The sequence below is a fragment of the Mchenga conophoros genome, linkage group LG5 (genome assembly GCF_057382185.1).
Source record: "Mchenga conophoros isolate Kocher_MC1m ecotype Shallow Benthic linkage group LG5, M_conophoros_male_GT1.1, whole genome shotgun sequence".
NCBI lineage: Eukaryota > Metazoa > Chordata > Actinopteri > Cichliformes > Cichlidae > Mchenga > Mchenga conophoros.
Window position 1 is genome coordinate 32,092,224 of NC_140530.1, and position 17,069 is coordinate 32,109,292.

Consider the following 17,069-nt stretch of genomic DNA (forward strand, 5'->3'; position numbering starts at 1 on the left):
TTAACTTATAAGTCATAAATAAACTCCTATTTCTTTGCTTTTAGCTTCCTCCATGCTTTTGACTCATGAAACACAGAAATGAAATTAATTCAGTAAAATCTAGATTTAAATTGAACAGAATGACCCATTGGTAGCAGATCCAAATATCAGATTCATCCACCCCTATCTACATCCACCTTTTATATTCAGTCAATCAATTTCAGTAAAGATAAAGTTTATATTAACTTTTTCCAGTGTTGCTTTGTTGCTTTCTAATACTTCATGCTACAGTCACACTAGGTAAAGCAGTGGTAGGAGACCATGACACGACCAAAATTATTGCATCACGTTGGAATCTGACTGCAGCACAGCCAGTCTGCTATCAGTTTGTGGCTGACTGGAGTTAAGTTCGCAGTAACATTGCGTTTGTGAAAATACAGCAATTAAATGTGATAAATGAGTGAAAATCTCAAATGCTTCAGGAATTCTCATTAAACAGAAACCAACATTAACTTATATTCAGTGGGGCCCAGCAAGCCCCTCATAGATTTGAAATTCCTCCTCAAATACTTACATAGTTGCTGCAGGACAGCAGGCAGGTTGTACTCATCAGAGTAGACTAACTCAGATTGTTTGCCAGTCTGTCTGCGTTTATAAATTAAATGGCAATTATTTGACTTTCTGGGGATTATCGGTGACCAATGCAGTCGTCTTGCAGTCCAGTGTGCTTGTCCAGAGGTTTAGGGTGCTACACGCTCAACCTCTGGTTGACCACTTGGTCGCCACAACTATAGTCAATCGGTCTCCAGTTGCAAAAACTGAATAAACGAATGGATTCAAACACAAAGCAATGGGCAATTTTTTTCCCCGCTTTTACTGTAGTGTGACTGAGCTGTTAGGTTCGAGAGCTATGCAGAATGACCCAACATGCATTTTAAAGAGTCAGCTTTTCATTTTCTATTTAAATTAAATGTATACCCATAGCTGGAATGTAGCTAAAATAAAACATTTCTAAAACAATGCCAGTTTTGAAGAATTGTATTCATACGGTTAGCAAAAACATGCAAAAAAAGGACAGGCAATTTTCATTTAACTTTGACTTTGCTATACGTCCCAACAGAACTGATAAACATATACCTGACAGAAAAATGTTTCTTCATGTTGTGCAAATGCTACGTTTACTGTGTTGAATACTGATGTGTGTGTGTGTGTGTTTTCACCAGGCACCTGGATGCTTGGCTCTGACTTGAATGCAGTTGGAGACATGAGAGAAACAGAGACTGGGGGCTAATCGTTTGTTTAGAATAAAAAGTTGCACCACCCACTAATCTCTTTGGCAGGAGAAAGAGTGAAAGTATAATTGTACATTAATTACCATGTTTGTTGTATTTGTCACTTTAAATTTTAAACAGCTGGTGTAATGTTTCTGCTTTTAACTACTCAGCCATATAAAAGAAATCAATGCTGACAACAGACGTGAGAGGGATTCTTTAGTCTTTGTATTATTTAATGTCATTAATATAATATTGCTTTGAAATTTGAAACAGTATCACATTTTCATTGACAAACCATACTCTGTCCAGAAACATGGGCAAAGCATTGTATGCTGGTACAGTTTTTTTTCTTTTCCTCTACATTTTGTTACCCTTTAATAATAATTCCCACATTTTCAATAGACCTGAATCAATAGAAATGCTCATTAATGGTCTATATCATTAATGGTCTACAGTGCTCTAAACATTACAGTACCTACATAACAAGATCAGAAAGTCACACGGAGGCCAGGAAATAGACTTGACCTTTCTGAGTGACCTTTCTCAAGACAGGAGTGATACACAGGTCCTGTTTAGCCAGTGATGTGGGACTACCGGTTTACCTTTTAGTCTGTGTTGGGATTCATCTCAGGGGCAGTGGAGGAGCAGGGGATATACAGAGTGAGATCTAAATGTCAGAGTAAGCGCTGGTTTGGCCCTGCACATTGCATTAGGCTTACCTCTCAGTTTCTCTCTAGCTCTTTCACACTGCTCTGCCCGCTATAACTCAACACACACAAACACACTCGCATCGGCTGCTCCCCTTCAACTCACAGCTTGGTATCCGGAAACTTGAACGCTGGGGCGAGCTACACAAGGAAAACACCAATGTTAAAAAGAGCGGTTACATGCACAGCGATATCATGCCACCAAAACTTGCTTTAAATAGCTTGCTGCTCATTTAAGTGTAATGCTTTTATATTGTGCATCCATAATAGAGCAGGTTGTTTCGGTGACACACAGAATGGGAGAACATACGTGACAAAATGTTGGACGACGATGGCAAAACGAAATGAGGGTGAAGCGCTGAGTTGGCGTGTGACGGGGAGAGGGAACGTAAAAAGCGAATGGCAGGTGAGTGAGAGGAGACGAGACACTGCTACGGTACATACAGAGAGACTGCTCAGGCCAAGTGCATCAAAGGGTACGAAAACACAAACACACTGCCAACATGCAATCGTCAGTGGAAGCTAACAGTTAACAGTCAGAAACAGAGTGGCAATGACACAGCCACGGTACCGCACGCAGGCCGGTTACACCGTAATAAAAAAAATAAAATCAGTCAGCCTCCACGAGCTCAATCCTTCACTTCTCCCGCAGCACACAAAAAACAAGGACAGTGGCCAGTGATGTAAGAGTCCAAACTCCCATGAGGACAGACAGAAACAAGGCATACAGCACGCACAGCAGGTAGTGCACACAGGGGAGAACCCACAGATATGTGTCGACTTCACGACGACCTTTTTTTTTCAGTCACAGTGCAGGAGGAAAATCTTTTAAGAAAAAAAAAAAAATGGTACCACGCTCTCAGCATTACAAATCCACTCGCATTAACACGACACCAGAGCAACATTTAGATTTGGCTCTTTTAATGTAGTGGAATAAAATCTTTTCACCCCCTCAAAGTAACACACTTTGCATGTACTGTACCTAATTCTAAACTGGAGTGAAACAGCATGGATACCTACTCAAGTAATCATGATAATAAGATGCTATGACGGGATATGTGCATCAGATTGTGCTAGAGGCTCATTAATACACCCAATATTCTTTTTTAAACTTTGTTTACGTTTTGTTTATGGTTTTTTTTTTTTGCCTCTGGTAGTAATGTTGGGATTCTTTACAATCCCTTCGTAATCATTCCCCCCAACCCACATTTCAGTTATGCCCCGTCTATCAAAAAGTATCACAAAAATCCACGAATGTCAAATTTGCACCATAAGAAAAAAAGAAAACAAGGTCTTAAAAGGGATAGTGCCATGTTTTTAAACACAGTGTTCCTTTTCATTTTTTTTCTTTGTTTAAACTGACAATAAGAAGAAGCTGTGATTTTCAGGCTCTCAGTGCTACCACGACTGCTGAGAGGCACTGGGCAGTACAAGGCCAGAGCAAAGACTCATCCTGACAAAAACTGTACCATCTCTGCATCAACGTCATCCCAGCTAGTCACAGTCAGTTTAAATACAGCAGGAAATAAGAAGTGTTGCCTTTTTTTCTTTTCTTTTTTGCCTTTAAAGTCTTTTAGAAGCAGGGTGGAGGCGTGCAGTTGTTGGGTGGTGGTGTTCGGGCAGGTTAGGGGATTTTAGTTGATTATAGATAACCGTAATGAAGTAAGGCTGTTGTCCTTGATATTGTCCTTCTGGGTGTGTATGTGTGTATTTGTGTGAGTTTACGAGGTCTCAGTTTTTGGTCCGTTTTGAGTCCAGACATCAGTGATTAGATTCGTGACCGATTCCTTGTGGTCTTTCTATGAGTATTGTACAAATGCGTAGAAAAAACCCCAACAACAACAAAAAGAAAACACAAGTTGTTTGCTGCATGTTGCTGTTTTGTCTTTCATTGATTAATTGTCCATCTTGCATCCCATGCTATCAAAGCAGCCTCCTCATAGTGCTTCACAGTGGTAGATGCCTGGTAAGACAGGACAGGCTACAGATGGAGAAAGAAAAAAAATTATAACTGTCGAGAGGCAAAACAACCAAACAATTGTGTAAATGAAAAAGATATGTTAATAATAATAATTTAAAAAAAAACTAAATATAAGCTACAGACTCGAAATCTATCTGTGTGATACCAAAAAGACACAATAAAGAAAAAGTTAACATTTTGGAGAATATGCTTGCTGGGAATTATGCAAGGGGACACAACTGTACATTTAATATGGAGCTGACTGGATTTACAGGTAGCAGAGCACCTGCTTAATTAAGCTCAGCTGCCACAAGAACCGATACTGAACTGAAAATGTAACTTTCTTTTCAGTAGTTTTTGCTGTTATTTTATTTTTATTGTATGAATTTATTTAAGCCATTCTTTTTTTGGTTGTGTTTTTTGTTTTGGTTGCTATAACACAGACATTTACCAACTTTTGGGATAAACTAAGTAGAAATGCTTTAATCTGTTTGGCATACAATCTTATAACTAGCTAACCTGCCTTTAGAAAATGAAACACAATCAGCACCACTAAAGCTCCCTAACGATGTGGCTTGTTTAACCCAGCGGTTCCTAATCTGTGGACCCTGATGGGAGGAACTTTGAAATTTGGGATGTGGACTGAGGTTGTTATAGTTAACTTAAACTGAATGGAAAAACAAAAGCTAGGTTGGAAAAAAACCCCACATCTCAGTTAGGCCTCAGTCACACAGGCCTAGAGACTGGTCCCCCTGGCAACCACGGGTCGTTAGTGGAAAATATTTAATCCCCGACTAGTTGCGGAGATTTCTGGCTGCTGCTGGGTGAACTTGGTTGCTAAAATGGAGCTGCATCAAAAACTTGCTTGTGATTGCACTGGTTGTTAAGACTGCAAGTTCACCTGTACTTTACATCAAGGAGGGTGACTTGTCTATAAACACTTGCCACAGCTACTTCCCGAGTGGTAGTGAAACCTTAGGAAGTGCACTGCAGACTAAAACTGGAGACTGTTCACCTTCAAAAGTAAAAATTGCTCTTTTCATCCAAGCAACACATTTCAACAGCACCTTTTACTTTGAAAATGAATGGTCACTCTGTGCATAATTAGCAAGTGTTTGCAGATGAGTTGGCATCTTCCATGTGAACAACGGGCACCAGTGGCAATCTGCTGGAAACCAAAACAATCGCAAGGAAAGTTGCACGATGGGCTTTAGCAACCAATTTCACAACCAATAACCTCAGCAACCATTACACTTTTTTTCCCCTAGTAACTGGAGGTTGCCAGGGTGGGAGAGGAGGGGTCGCCTGTGTCTAGGCTGGTGTGAAAACTAAAACGTGCAGTATACTTATAATCTAACCTATCTAATAATATTAGACCGTTTCTTTAGCTATTTGTTAAATAGCTGAAATTTGTCAATAATCAGTGGGAGAATGCTTTGGTGAATGTGCTTATTGAGATATGTAGCCTGTGTGATTTCTGTTTCAGCTTTATATTAACTATACACCTGTGAGACTGTCAATATCCTCACGTAATTCTCTGCTAGACATATTTCCCAAAACATCTAACAGAAAACCATTTTTAAAATAATATAAACTCAACACTTCTGGAAATACTTCAACTTGCCTTTAGCCAGTGTGAAGTCTAGACAGAGCAAGAGAAAAAATGAGCATGCCTGTTTTGTCTGTGGAGAATCACTTTTTAAAAAAAAAAAAATGGCTTGAAAGAGGAAGAATAATAAAGATGCAACCTCTGGGAGCTATCGGGGATTTGGAGGCAGATGCAAGTTGTCAGGAAGAGGAGGATGAGGAGGAAGAGGCAGTTTGGTTGAGAGAGCGGGGCCACTGTAAAATGAGATCAGTCCAGGATCATCCGTTCCAGAGCTCCGCCATTGGCTGTAGCAGCAACAGGCGACGGAGGCTGCCAGGGGGTGTTGGGGAGGCATGGGGGAGCCGCAGGAGTGTTTGTCATGGCAGGTAGGAGGTTGGTTTGGGTCGCTGGGCAGGGCAAAGGAGGGTGCAGGAGTAGGCAGCCCTGAGGGATGCTATACCATCACAGTGAGAAGGCACGGGGCTCACATGTATATATGTGTGAGTGTGAGAGATAAATAGAGAACTGGATGCAGGGGCAGAGGAAAATACAGGGGGGTGCAGAGGGGCGGCTGTGGGAGTCCGGCCTCAGAATATGGTGGTCTCGTACTTGGTGCTGACAGGGCGCCTGTTGGCGTCCCGCTGGTCCAAGAGCCAGGTGGTGCTGCCCAGGGACTGCATGTCTGGGTCCATCTCCAGGGGGTCGATCTGCCGGGGGAGGGAGGGAGGAGGGACGAGAGGAGGGCGTGAGACGTGTGGCAGTGGAGGCCATTGCGCCACACTGACAAGTCCTCAGCTCACACACGTGCATGTGGATTAGAGGTACAGTCCAGTGATCATGTTATAATCACAGACACTCAGGGCTCAATCCACAACATGGATGATGTCTGACAGAAAAGACCCTCAGCCTGTATAAGCAGCGGCAGTAAAACCAACAATACGACCCTCTGGGAGTTAAAACATACGCTGATTAGTAGTTCAAAAACACCATGCTCTACACCATTGGCTACTGTCATAGCACAAACGGCAAAGACACATAATTCTACATGCATTACGCTGAGTAATTTACTTAGAAATACATTTGACTTTTAATTAGCTTGAAAAAAATCTCAACGTAGGCGTTTGGCAATCTGAAATTTCCTGCTTATGAAAGACACCTTCAGTTGAAAATATCTTAAAAACAGTTTAAAACCATCGAGCAGAAACAACTTCAGCCATCATGTTATTGACGCAATGGGCTAAACCCACACTGGCATAATTTAGCCAACAGTCTTCATATAAAGACGGTAAATCACATCAATGAGTCGCTCCAACCACAGAGCTAATTGCATTTTAACACTAAAATGTAAGATGAAGATGAGAGATGGGAAAATAAAAGGATGAGGTTCATGGTTGAAATACTAATAACCACACAACGTGGAGGCGAGGTGCACCGAAGCACTCAGATGCAAGAAAAATAAAGAGGAGAGGGAATTGTGTGTAAGAAGATGCATGATTAAGGATTGAATAGAGGAAAGGAAAGAGAAGGACCTGGACTCCAGGGCTAACAGAGTGCAACGGGAGGAAGGAAGGACGGTGGGTAGTACACGTGTGACAGTGACAGCAGCGGCATTCGAGCAGAGGGGCACCCTGGGAAGCAGGAGGACCAAGAAGACAAGAATAAAGACATGTTAAAAAAAAGAAGAGCGCAGAGGGACAGAGAATTTATATGCACTAAACAGACAGTGTAGAAATCCAGAAGCAGCAGAACGAGCAGTTCATTATCTGTCCTTAAAGCTCAAGAGGGCAAATTTCTCAGCATCTTTGAGTTTTCTTGTCATTGACTGTTTACTTAACCCTGTCCATGAATACTGACGGTCCAATTATAGCTTAGTAGCTCCAGCTAGGCATGGCAGTATTTATTTATACTTGTGTCATTTTTGGCCCTCCATATGGCAGGTCTGTGAAGCGTTGGATTTCTCCACTTGCTCAAGTGGCGTGCATGTGGCTATAGTAAAGATGGAGCAAAGTGTGAGGAATTCATTTACGAGTGTTTTTACTGTTTAAAGAAATCAGCAGCATGCCCAGAAGACTAGTTTAGTACCTACAAACCTACAATAACTGTGCATGCATCTGATTTGAGAAATTAACTGTCCAGGGTAACAGTATTTCTATAAATTGTTCAAATTCACATATCAATATTTGTCAGTGATCCCGGTGAAGCGATTATATACTGGAAACAGCTATGAAGGTTGCATCAGTGTTGTTCCTATATTCCAATTTAAAAAGCAAACAAACACACCAAAGATTACAAACTTATTCCCAAAGCCAAGAAACTCAAGAACATACATCATTATTAAGAAATCCACTTTGCACTGTTCCTTTACTGAGTGCATCCTGGGGTCTGTCAAAGGTTAACATTACTGGCTAGGCCCTTTTCTTTATTGAATATGGGCACATTTACACTCCAGCTAAAGTTACTCAAGTAAGCAACATTTGATCATCACGCTAATTAACAGTGGAAGCTTTGTAAAGCATTTTTAGAAATATTCTATCCACAGCACAGATAAAATACTAGGGTTAGCTAGCTTTAGACACAACAAAAAATATTTGTGCATAGATGATGAGCTGGCGAAGTTTGTGAAATTGAGCCAGAGGTGTGCAGCTTTTGAATCTGTCTTAGCACACTGGTTTAACAGTTGTTTTCACTTATGTTTACCATTTTCTGCTTTATTTCAAAGCTCTGACACTAAATGGGCAAACACTCAAATATTTTGGTTTCCTAATATGTCATGTCATTGAGTACTATTTAACCCAATAACAGTAATGTATACATGTCATCTAATGACATATGTTTTAGTCACTGCATTATTTCTGATAACTATGTATTTTAATGATAATAGTAGGGTGGGGCTTTTCCTGGCGTAAGAAATACACCGACCAATCGCAACTGGATTTCTTTAAGGGAAACAGCCATTAACGAATCTGGCCAATGGGCATACACTGGACTTTTTTTTTTTTTCATTTTGAGATGCATACTTAAGATTCCTTTACAATATTTTTGTTTTAAAACCAGAGGGGGGAAAAACCTGACAGTAACAGTTGATAAATATTTTTTGTTTTAGGAAATATTGTCTTTATGCAAACTACAGAGGACAGGGCTTAGCAAACAGTCAATAATCTCTTCTTAGGTAAAATACATAAGAAACCTTCATGATTGTCACAGTTTTTGTTTCACTTCACTTGGTAGCAGCGAAGTGTATTAAAACAAATCGCAGCTGACAGAAAACAGCCCCCCCCCCCCCCCCCCACTCTTCTCATCTAAAACTTAAACAACCAGCAGGCTCATTATGCAGCTCTGTGATCACTCCATATATTATCCTTGCAGGCAGGTAGTAAAACAATGTGATTTGTGTCTCTGAATAAGCAAGTGGTCCAGCAGTGTGTGTGCGTGCATGCTCCTAGTGGTGGCTGTGCAGCGCTCTCAGGTGACAGTGATCACTGAGTGCTTATTATATGCAGCCTGAAAGGTCAATACATCAATGCTCAGGGTATACCTGAACATTTATGCAGCACACTCAATCAGAAGTGAGGAAGCAGCGGGTGGTTCTGACCAACGAGGCTGTGCACAAGCTTAGAAAAATCCCAGAGGAAATCACACACCTCCTCCCACCCCACTGTTAGCAACAAATAAAAGGAATCATTCATCACGCTTCACATATGCACAAAAAGAAAGTCTCCTCTGATTGGAGTGACTCACAGAGCAAAGTAATGACTCATCACTTTCTACCACACGCACAGCAAATCCTCCTTTGTAGGTGGCCCATTAGGGGTTCAGCAGTGGAGAAAAAGTGGGTCACAGGGTCTGTCTACCTATTTTGAAGTATGACTGCACAATATGTTCCTTCACACCCGCTTTCCTTTTAACGTGTAGAGCAACCTCACCACTCAAATGCACTCAGAGATGCACACATTCGCCACGATTTTCTTAAGGTTTTATAGGCTGGTACTCACTGCTGATCTTCGCATGCTGCTCCAGGACTGAGATACAGGACGGCTGGTTTTGGTGTCTATGACCTCAGAGCCCAGAGATGAAGGAGGCATGTAGTGTCTCGCCCTGGACTGAATCGCCATCTGATAAGCCACCTCAAATGCCTGTCCCAGCGTTAGGATGATCTCGTAGGTCTGTGTCTGTGTGAGTGGAAAATAAAGATTCATTGTACTGAAATATGTGACGAAAAGCAAAGCAGGCAAAAACAACTTTTTAACAGCTGACTTTAAATGACCGCACACAACAAAGACAAAATCTTTATGCACTTTGCTTGTGTGCTCAGTAAACATTTAATTTCCATAAAAAAACACAACTAAGCACCTTGTATTAGTTACGCTACAAAGCTTGGACTAAAAAAGTCTTCTGAACGTGTTACAGTATTTGTTTTGAGTTAACCACTATTCAATTTGGTTAGCAACACTTGTTTTCAGCAAATTCGCAGCACACAAAAGCGCTGCTCTTCACATTTTTAGGATAATTACTTTGTATAATTATCCACAGGCTCTTGTTTAAATATGATGCATTTACAGAGAAAAGCTAAAGCAGTTTTTAATCTGACATTCTGTGCATGGAGGAACTGTGTGAAGTATAAATAATCGAGGCTCAGCAGTGTTTTTTTTGGTCCTGTAAAGATCTTTTTCAATGCAGTTCATTAAAAAAAAAAAAACAAACCCACAAACAAAAATTTTTTCCCTGCAGTTAAAGTGCCCCCACAGTGGTCGAGCTGCCAAAAATGAAACCTCACTGCTGACCTTTTAACAGACCTTTCGACTCAAATGACAACATAATTTGTGCTTGTGCATGGAAATGCCATGCATAGCAGGAGTGGGTCTTTAATCAAGCTATTTGATGAGCCAATCAAGAAAATAATCCATAGGATGCTCAAGGCAGGTTTAACTGCAGGATATATGACGTCCTACAATGGGACATTTTGGTTTTCTTTCTTTATTTACCCCAAAATTTGCAAAATGTTCCACAATATATGAAAATATGGGGCTGTCTGTAGTGGATTATTTTAATATATTAGCATAATTACAGTGTATTATGCTTATAGTTCTAATTCTATTAAATCAATCACAGGGCTGATGTTACTCACCACTTCCACAGTGCTGAAGACATGACAGAAGTGGTGGCCGCTCTTCAGATCCTTGGTAATGTATGCAAATGTGCAGAGGTCATCTGGGTCTTGCGCGGCACATGAGATGTTCCTGATCTCATGTTCTGCTACTATAGTCTAATGAAGACAGGAATGAAGTGAGCGCTAAATGGGAATCAACCACTAATGGACAGTGAGAAAGTCGACAGCAGTGTTTGCATTGGACAGGTCAATAATCAATAATTCCCATTACCTTTGTGGCTGCATCGATGAACTTAACACCTCTATAGGTAATGGACAGTATGACAACTGGACCCTTTTTGGAGTCCTTGGATTTCTGGAATAGATACAAAAAGAATAAGTGAGAATAAAGAAAAAAAATCACTGCCTGTTTTGGGGAGTTTATTAATTGTTATGACGGATAAAAACACTTTTCAGTTATTGTTATTACAATTTAGGCTTTGTCCTGTTTCATACTTCTTTTTTCTCTCTTCTTTCCCCTCATGTTTTCACCAGTCGCAGCAGACGACTGCCTCCCAACCCCCGAACATCGGCTCTTTTGAACCAATATGCCTGATCATCTCCTTTATAATAACCTGAACACAGATCATGAACCAACAGTATTGCTGCTCACATGAAAGCAAGTTAAAGGTTTAGTTTCAGCTGTTTGCTGCCAGATACATCTAGTTGTTACTTTATTGTATTTTAGTGGACTTAAAAATTTATTTATTATTGGATTGATGGCATGAACTAGCATGGTGTTTGCCCACAATGTAAATTAAAGTAGTAAAAAAAAAAATCAACCGGCAAGAACCTGTAAGAAAAAAAAAGGCTTTTTAAACCTTATTTTGGGAAAATACCACCAATTTTTTCAAATTTAAAAAAAAAAAGTATGTTTAACTGGTTATTCTATACATAAAGTTATAGCTCTCTCCCCAACCACGCGTCAGCGTTGGGTGTTACCACGATGGCTTTTACATTTGCTCTTAGAAGGACATTGGCAAATACTTACCCTAATTTTTGCACAGGCATCTTGTGTGGACTCAATCCCTCGTAGATCCCTGATTATCAATGATCCTAGATACTAGAGGAAAGAGTCAAAACACAATTTAAAAAATGATTTAAAAGTTGGTGCTGGCAAACGAAGTCAACTACAGACACAGACGGGCCATCGCAAGCACAGGATGTATTTGAATAAAAGTGTTCTACACTATTTCTTGTTTAATAGTGTTTAATAGTCCATCTATAACATATTTACAGCATATTCTGGCATCTATGCTGAAGACAGTAAAAGTGACTTACTGTTGCCTCGTACCCGCAGGAGTCCAGAATGAGTTTCTCAGGCTGGTGATGCCAGGCGGAGACCGTGGCATAGGTAGCAGAGTGGCTCGGCGGCCGGAGGTTTAGACGAGACTCTTTATGCCGGTCGCTGTGTCTGTCCTGCAGATGCAAATGAACAGGCTGCTAAATGCAATGAAGAGAACAGACTGATCCAAGAACAAAATATTCTCTGCCTTGTGTTCAATTTTTGTAGATATTAAAGGGGATAAAATGCTATTTTTTCAATGTTTTGCAGGATCTTTGTAACCACACTCATTTCAAATACTAATTTGTGCATCCATCAAGTTGGCAAGGTAAAGGGTTTCTGACCGCTGAACATTAGTGTGAAGGCAGATGTCTGGTCAGCAGTTTAATGCAAGTCTTTTATGCTAGGAAACGAATAAATATTATGCATGCTGGGCCTTAAGGTCAGTGTAGGCTGTGCTCAGTGCTTTCATGAATCACTGTCAGAGTAAAATATACTTATGATGATCATTACACACTAAGATTTTATGGAAATTGTAAGTATTGATTTTTATACAGCAGTGGTACCATATTCCCTTTCCTTATTTGTGGATGCTCCCGTGTGCTTCCAGATTGGCCTCAGTGAGTCAGAAAGCAGCTATGCCAGCTTCACTGTTTGTGTTGTAGTTTGACCTTTAACAAATGCTAAGATTTGATCACTATGTTATTCTTGGTTTCTTCTCTTAAAGAAGAAACAATAGTCTACAAAAAAAAAAAAATGCTCAATGGCACTTCATGTCTTTTTTGTTTTTTCTTCCTTAGACTACTTCATCACAATGATCATCAATTTATTTTTTTTATATTTTACACATATTTTCTATATTCTATTTATCAGTTTGGGGACTTAATGGAAGTTAAGATTAGCTTAATTAGCTAAAATTACACATATTTATATATAAGAAATAAACTCAAGTTTTTGTTCATTAAGAATCAGCAGTGCTTCAAATGTTTATTTGGACAGGGAGAAAATATCAGACAGATGATTAAATATGACATTGAGTTTTCCAACTATATTGATTCAAAATGTCAGCTCCAAAATGTGGGTTTCCAAAACTTTCCATCGACTGTATTTTCTACGTACATCTGAGCACATCCTTAAGATTAGAGCCACAAGGTGGTATGAGCTGATCAGGATATCTCCAGGACATCTCCTAGTTGAGGTTTATCAGGTATGTCTAATCAAGAGGAGAGCCTCAGGCAGACCCAGGACATACTGGAGAGTTTATATATCTCCAAGATTAAGGACTAAGCAAGAGCTGTAGGAGGTGGCTGAGTGGAAGGATGTCTGAACATCTCTGCTTAGACCTGGCTACGCAGCAAAAATACAATGTAAAAACCCAACAACCTTGAATGCACCTCTGCTTTTTTCACTGGTTCTAGTTACATTTTGCTTTAATCAATCACTCTGCACATCCACCCTTCAATGCAAAACTTCGTTTTACATCCGGACCAGCACAACACATTTAACTTTCGGCAGCATTTATTTATTTGTTTCTTTTATTTATTTAAAAAAGAAAGAAGAGGTCAGAGTGATGTGATTATTTAAAACGAAATACCAATACCCCCAAAGTTATTTCTACTTGATAACAAGCAGGAAACAATATGAGCCTCAGTACCAAGAAAAACCCAAATGTTAGACACTGGATAAGACAAATGATGTCAAACCTATGGCTAGAAAGACTAAATATACTGTAAATATTATGTATGTTAGATTGAAGGTCAAACAAGGGTTTGTAGAAAAGGCTTGCAATTAATCTGACTGACTTATTGTCAATGGTTTTCTGTGTGCGGAAACAGAGAACAGGCTGTTTTCTTTGCATCTTTGTCATTTCTTTGTGCCTGATTGTGCTCCTGCATCTGCTGAAAGCTACAGACATTGTTGGAGAAAAGCATTTAGGTAAAAGAAGGTGGCACTCACTACAGAACGTGGCCTCTCGCTATAAGAACGCAGAGATACACTACAGTCTTGGTCAACTCCTCTTCGCCTCCGATCTGACTCGGTCAGGGGAAGGAGCATGTCCATGGAGCGACTGGTGTAGGGGTCCAGCTGACTCAGGGGAGATGTGGTCTGGGATAGGAGGTCATGGAACTGCCATACGCATCGACACACACACACACACACACACACACACACACACACACACACACACACACACACACACACACACACACAGATTAATGATTTGAAAGCACTGTCTACACAGGCTGGTTTTCCTGATCTACATCCAAGCCTAATCCTCGACAAAAAGAGCCTCTTCCATGGAGATTCTCAATTCTTTTTAGCCCAGTTTAATCTGCCTGGGAAATCAGCCCCAGTATTTAACTGTTGTGAACATAATGATATTGAAGAATCTCATTCCAAAATTAGATTTCCGCTGCAGAAAGAAAAAGGATCCATTTTCTCACAAAATGATGTCGGTATAGAAAAACAGCTCAACCGTGCCATGCTGCTTTACACTTCAGCTCTGTCTGGATTGTTGTAGAGTAAGAAAAAAATAAACTAAAATATAACAGTACACAGGAACGAGGCTAAACATGCTGAGGGAAAAAAAAAAATCTCATAACAGACAAGAGTGACACAATATGTGTGTTATACCGAGGGTATGAGCAGAGCTATCCTTCTTACTAAGCACATTAAGCATATCTGATCTATTAATCGAATAAGTGTCGACAGTGGTTAAATAGCAGCACTAACACTGCTGCAGTCTGGCTGGTGCTTTAAATAAAAACATCTTCCATCTTTTAGAGCTGACCGTATTTTTGTGAATTCTAGAGAAAATGTGAGAAAATATGAAATGCATTACCATAATTGGGGACAGACGACGGGACTTAGATGGAGCCTCTTCGTAGGGTCTCTCTGCTAGAGAGGCAATGATCCTCTTCCTGTGACCCAGAGGACCAACCTTAATAACCTAGAGAGGACAACATCAGGGCATAGCATGAGACTTTCCTGTACTCTTAGATCCATATCTTACATACAGGAGTTTATCTAGACTAAAATAATATAGATACTTTATATTCAAAATAAACTGACACAGAGTTGGTGGCAAGCACCCCTCACTGGCAGGCATCCACAGGCAAACAGAAATGACTCTATTCAATAATTCAACCTCAATCTGTTTTGCCGTAAGCTTGAAGTACCGCACTGTCTCCTTCTCGGGACGCTCTATAATTTACGACCCATTTTTGGACATAGTGCTCAAAAAACACACAAGACTTTACTGATTTATGTAGGATAACATGTGACATATGAAAAGGATAAAGCATAACAGTGTCACTATGTAAATACACACTGTGTTTGCCATTCACAGTATAAAAACACTGCTCGTCTATCCACAGCATCTGTCTCGCTAAACTTTTTTTTTTTTTACAAAGGCCGCTGCAGCTAGTGAGACTCAAATCATCACAAAAGGAACAATAAGCTAATTTTATATAGTCAAAACCCATCACCCCAAAACTGACAATTTGCATAATCGGCTATTAACATTCATGCTCATCCAGTAAAGGTGGATGTTGAGTGATTAATGTTACATTTGCAATTATGTTACGGGTACAAAATATTCCATAACAGGCTCATATGATTCTTTGTCTAAAGCTTCAATTATTTATTCAGTGGGAGTCGGAGGCAGAAGAGGCAACTGGTTTGTGTGCTGGATTTCTGGTGCTGTTTTCATCAAAACTATGTGCAGAATCCCAGTGAGGCCAGTGTGCACGAGGCCTGTGAAATGAGACGGAATTTAAATAGTAGTAAAGAACACCTTGGGATTATACAGGGAACCAGCTCATAGATCATCTCAGTGCTCGATGCTGTTTGCAGTGAGACGCTGAGGAGGATGTCGGAGATGTGATGGGCAAAGTGAGTTCAGATGCTGAGAGGCAGTTCTGCTACTCTGCACACTGAAAGTAATGTGCCCTGCACTCACACCCCCATCCTTCTGCATCGCAGTCTGCTGGACACCATCTCTCACACACTGCATGGACAGTATGCTTGGCTGCTGCTCGACTGTTGCTGCTGCTGCTGCTGCTGTGACTGCAGCTGTTGCTGGTTTCTGCTAATTTACCGCCACAGTTTTTTGTGTTTTTCATAACTATGCACACAAACAAACTGAGTGAGAAGTGTAAAAAAAAACAAAACAAAAAGAAAAATGATGACTCAGTATCAGCTTTGTTGCGGTGCTGTCTTTGCGTATGAGCCATATTGGATCATCTCATTGCTGGTATTTTTTTATGAGTCACAACAAGAAAAATAAATAATATTTTCAACACAATCTGTTATAAATTAGAAAACACGGAAACATTATCACCACATTAAAAACTGACAGACAGATTTTGATTCCATATACATCAGTGATCCAGTCAGACCCTTTCTCAGAGTAAGAAATATTGATCACATTATTGCAGTGAACAAAGGAAATGCACAATACTGTTGGTTGATTGATTGACAACCATTTGGTCAAATGAGATGGCTGCATTCAGACAGCTGCACAACACAAAAAATTGTATTGGCATATAGATGGGATTTATGTATTGCTTTATATAACGCACATTCCTGTCTCATCACATTCTGTCTGACAAACTTGCTTGTATTGACTCTCACAACCCTTGTGTCTCTGCTGCTCCGATGTCAGCAACATAACCCTATGACACGTTTGGATTATCCTATTTTCACATATGAAGTTTGGACAGTTTTAGGAAAATCAAGTTGGGATATTTTCCAGTTGTCATCTCTCACATGCAGCATACATAAGGAAACAGCCCACTTCAGACATGTTCTAGTTTGGACATTTACTATATATATATATATATATATATCCACTATGATATAGGCAAGAGATCACCACTCTCTCATGGTAAATTACCTTTTTATGAGTTTCTTGCTCTTCACATGAGCAAGATGATATCATCACACTGAATTTACACAAGCTTCTCCTTCTTATAAAGTGCAAAAAGGAGATAATGCTGCAGACATTGCACAGCTTTCATATTAAAGCAATTGATCAACAATAAACTTCCACTTTGCAAGATCTCTAGCATCAGTTATAAAAAGTGAAATGTGAATACAATGTGAATAAACCAGGTATCAAGTGGCAAA

General features: G+C 40.0%; 1 protein-coding gene across 7 annotated transcripts in view; it reads right to left on the bottom strand.

Moving 5' to 3' along the window:
* Positions 1–1,455: 1,455 nt before the first annotated feature.
* Positions 1,456–17,069, bottom strand: part of anks1ab (ankyrin repeat and sterile alpha motif domain containing 1Ab) — a 54,251-nt gene continuing 38,637 nt past the window's right edge. For 3 of the 7 annotated variants that reach the window (XM_085274935.1, XM_085274932.1, XM_085274938.1), the window contains 10 exons: positions 14,782–14,889; positions 13,896–14,066; positions 11,936–12,073; positions 11,646–11,717; positions 10,887–10,970; positions 10,634–10,771; positions 9,501–9,677; positions 7,038–7,136; positions 6,118–6,215; positions 1,456–3,941 (listed from right to left, as the gene is read on the bottom strand). In XM_085274935.1, the coding sequence (XP_085131061.1) occupies positions 3,908–3,941; positions 6,118–6,215; positions 7,038–7,136; positions 9,501–9,677; positions 10,634–10,771; positions 10,887–10,970; positions 11,646–11,717; positions 11,936–12,073; positions 13,896–14,066; positions 14,782–14,889 (1,119 nt within the window). In that variant the 3' untranslated portion in view covers positions 1,456–3,907. Of the gene's footprint in view, positions 6,216–7,037; positions 7,137–9,500; positions 9,678–10,633; positions 10,772–10,886; positions 10,971–11,645; positions 11,718–11,935; positions 12,074–13,895; positions 14,067–14,781; positions 14,890–17,069 lie in introns of all 7 variants that reach the window. The other 4 variants (XR_014892509.1, XR_014892508.1, XM_085274936.1 and 1 more) reach the window with 4 other exon arrangements.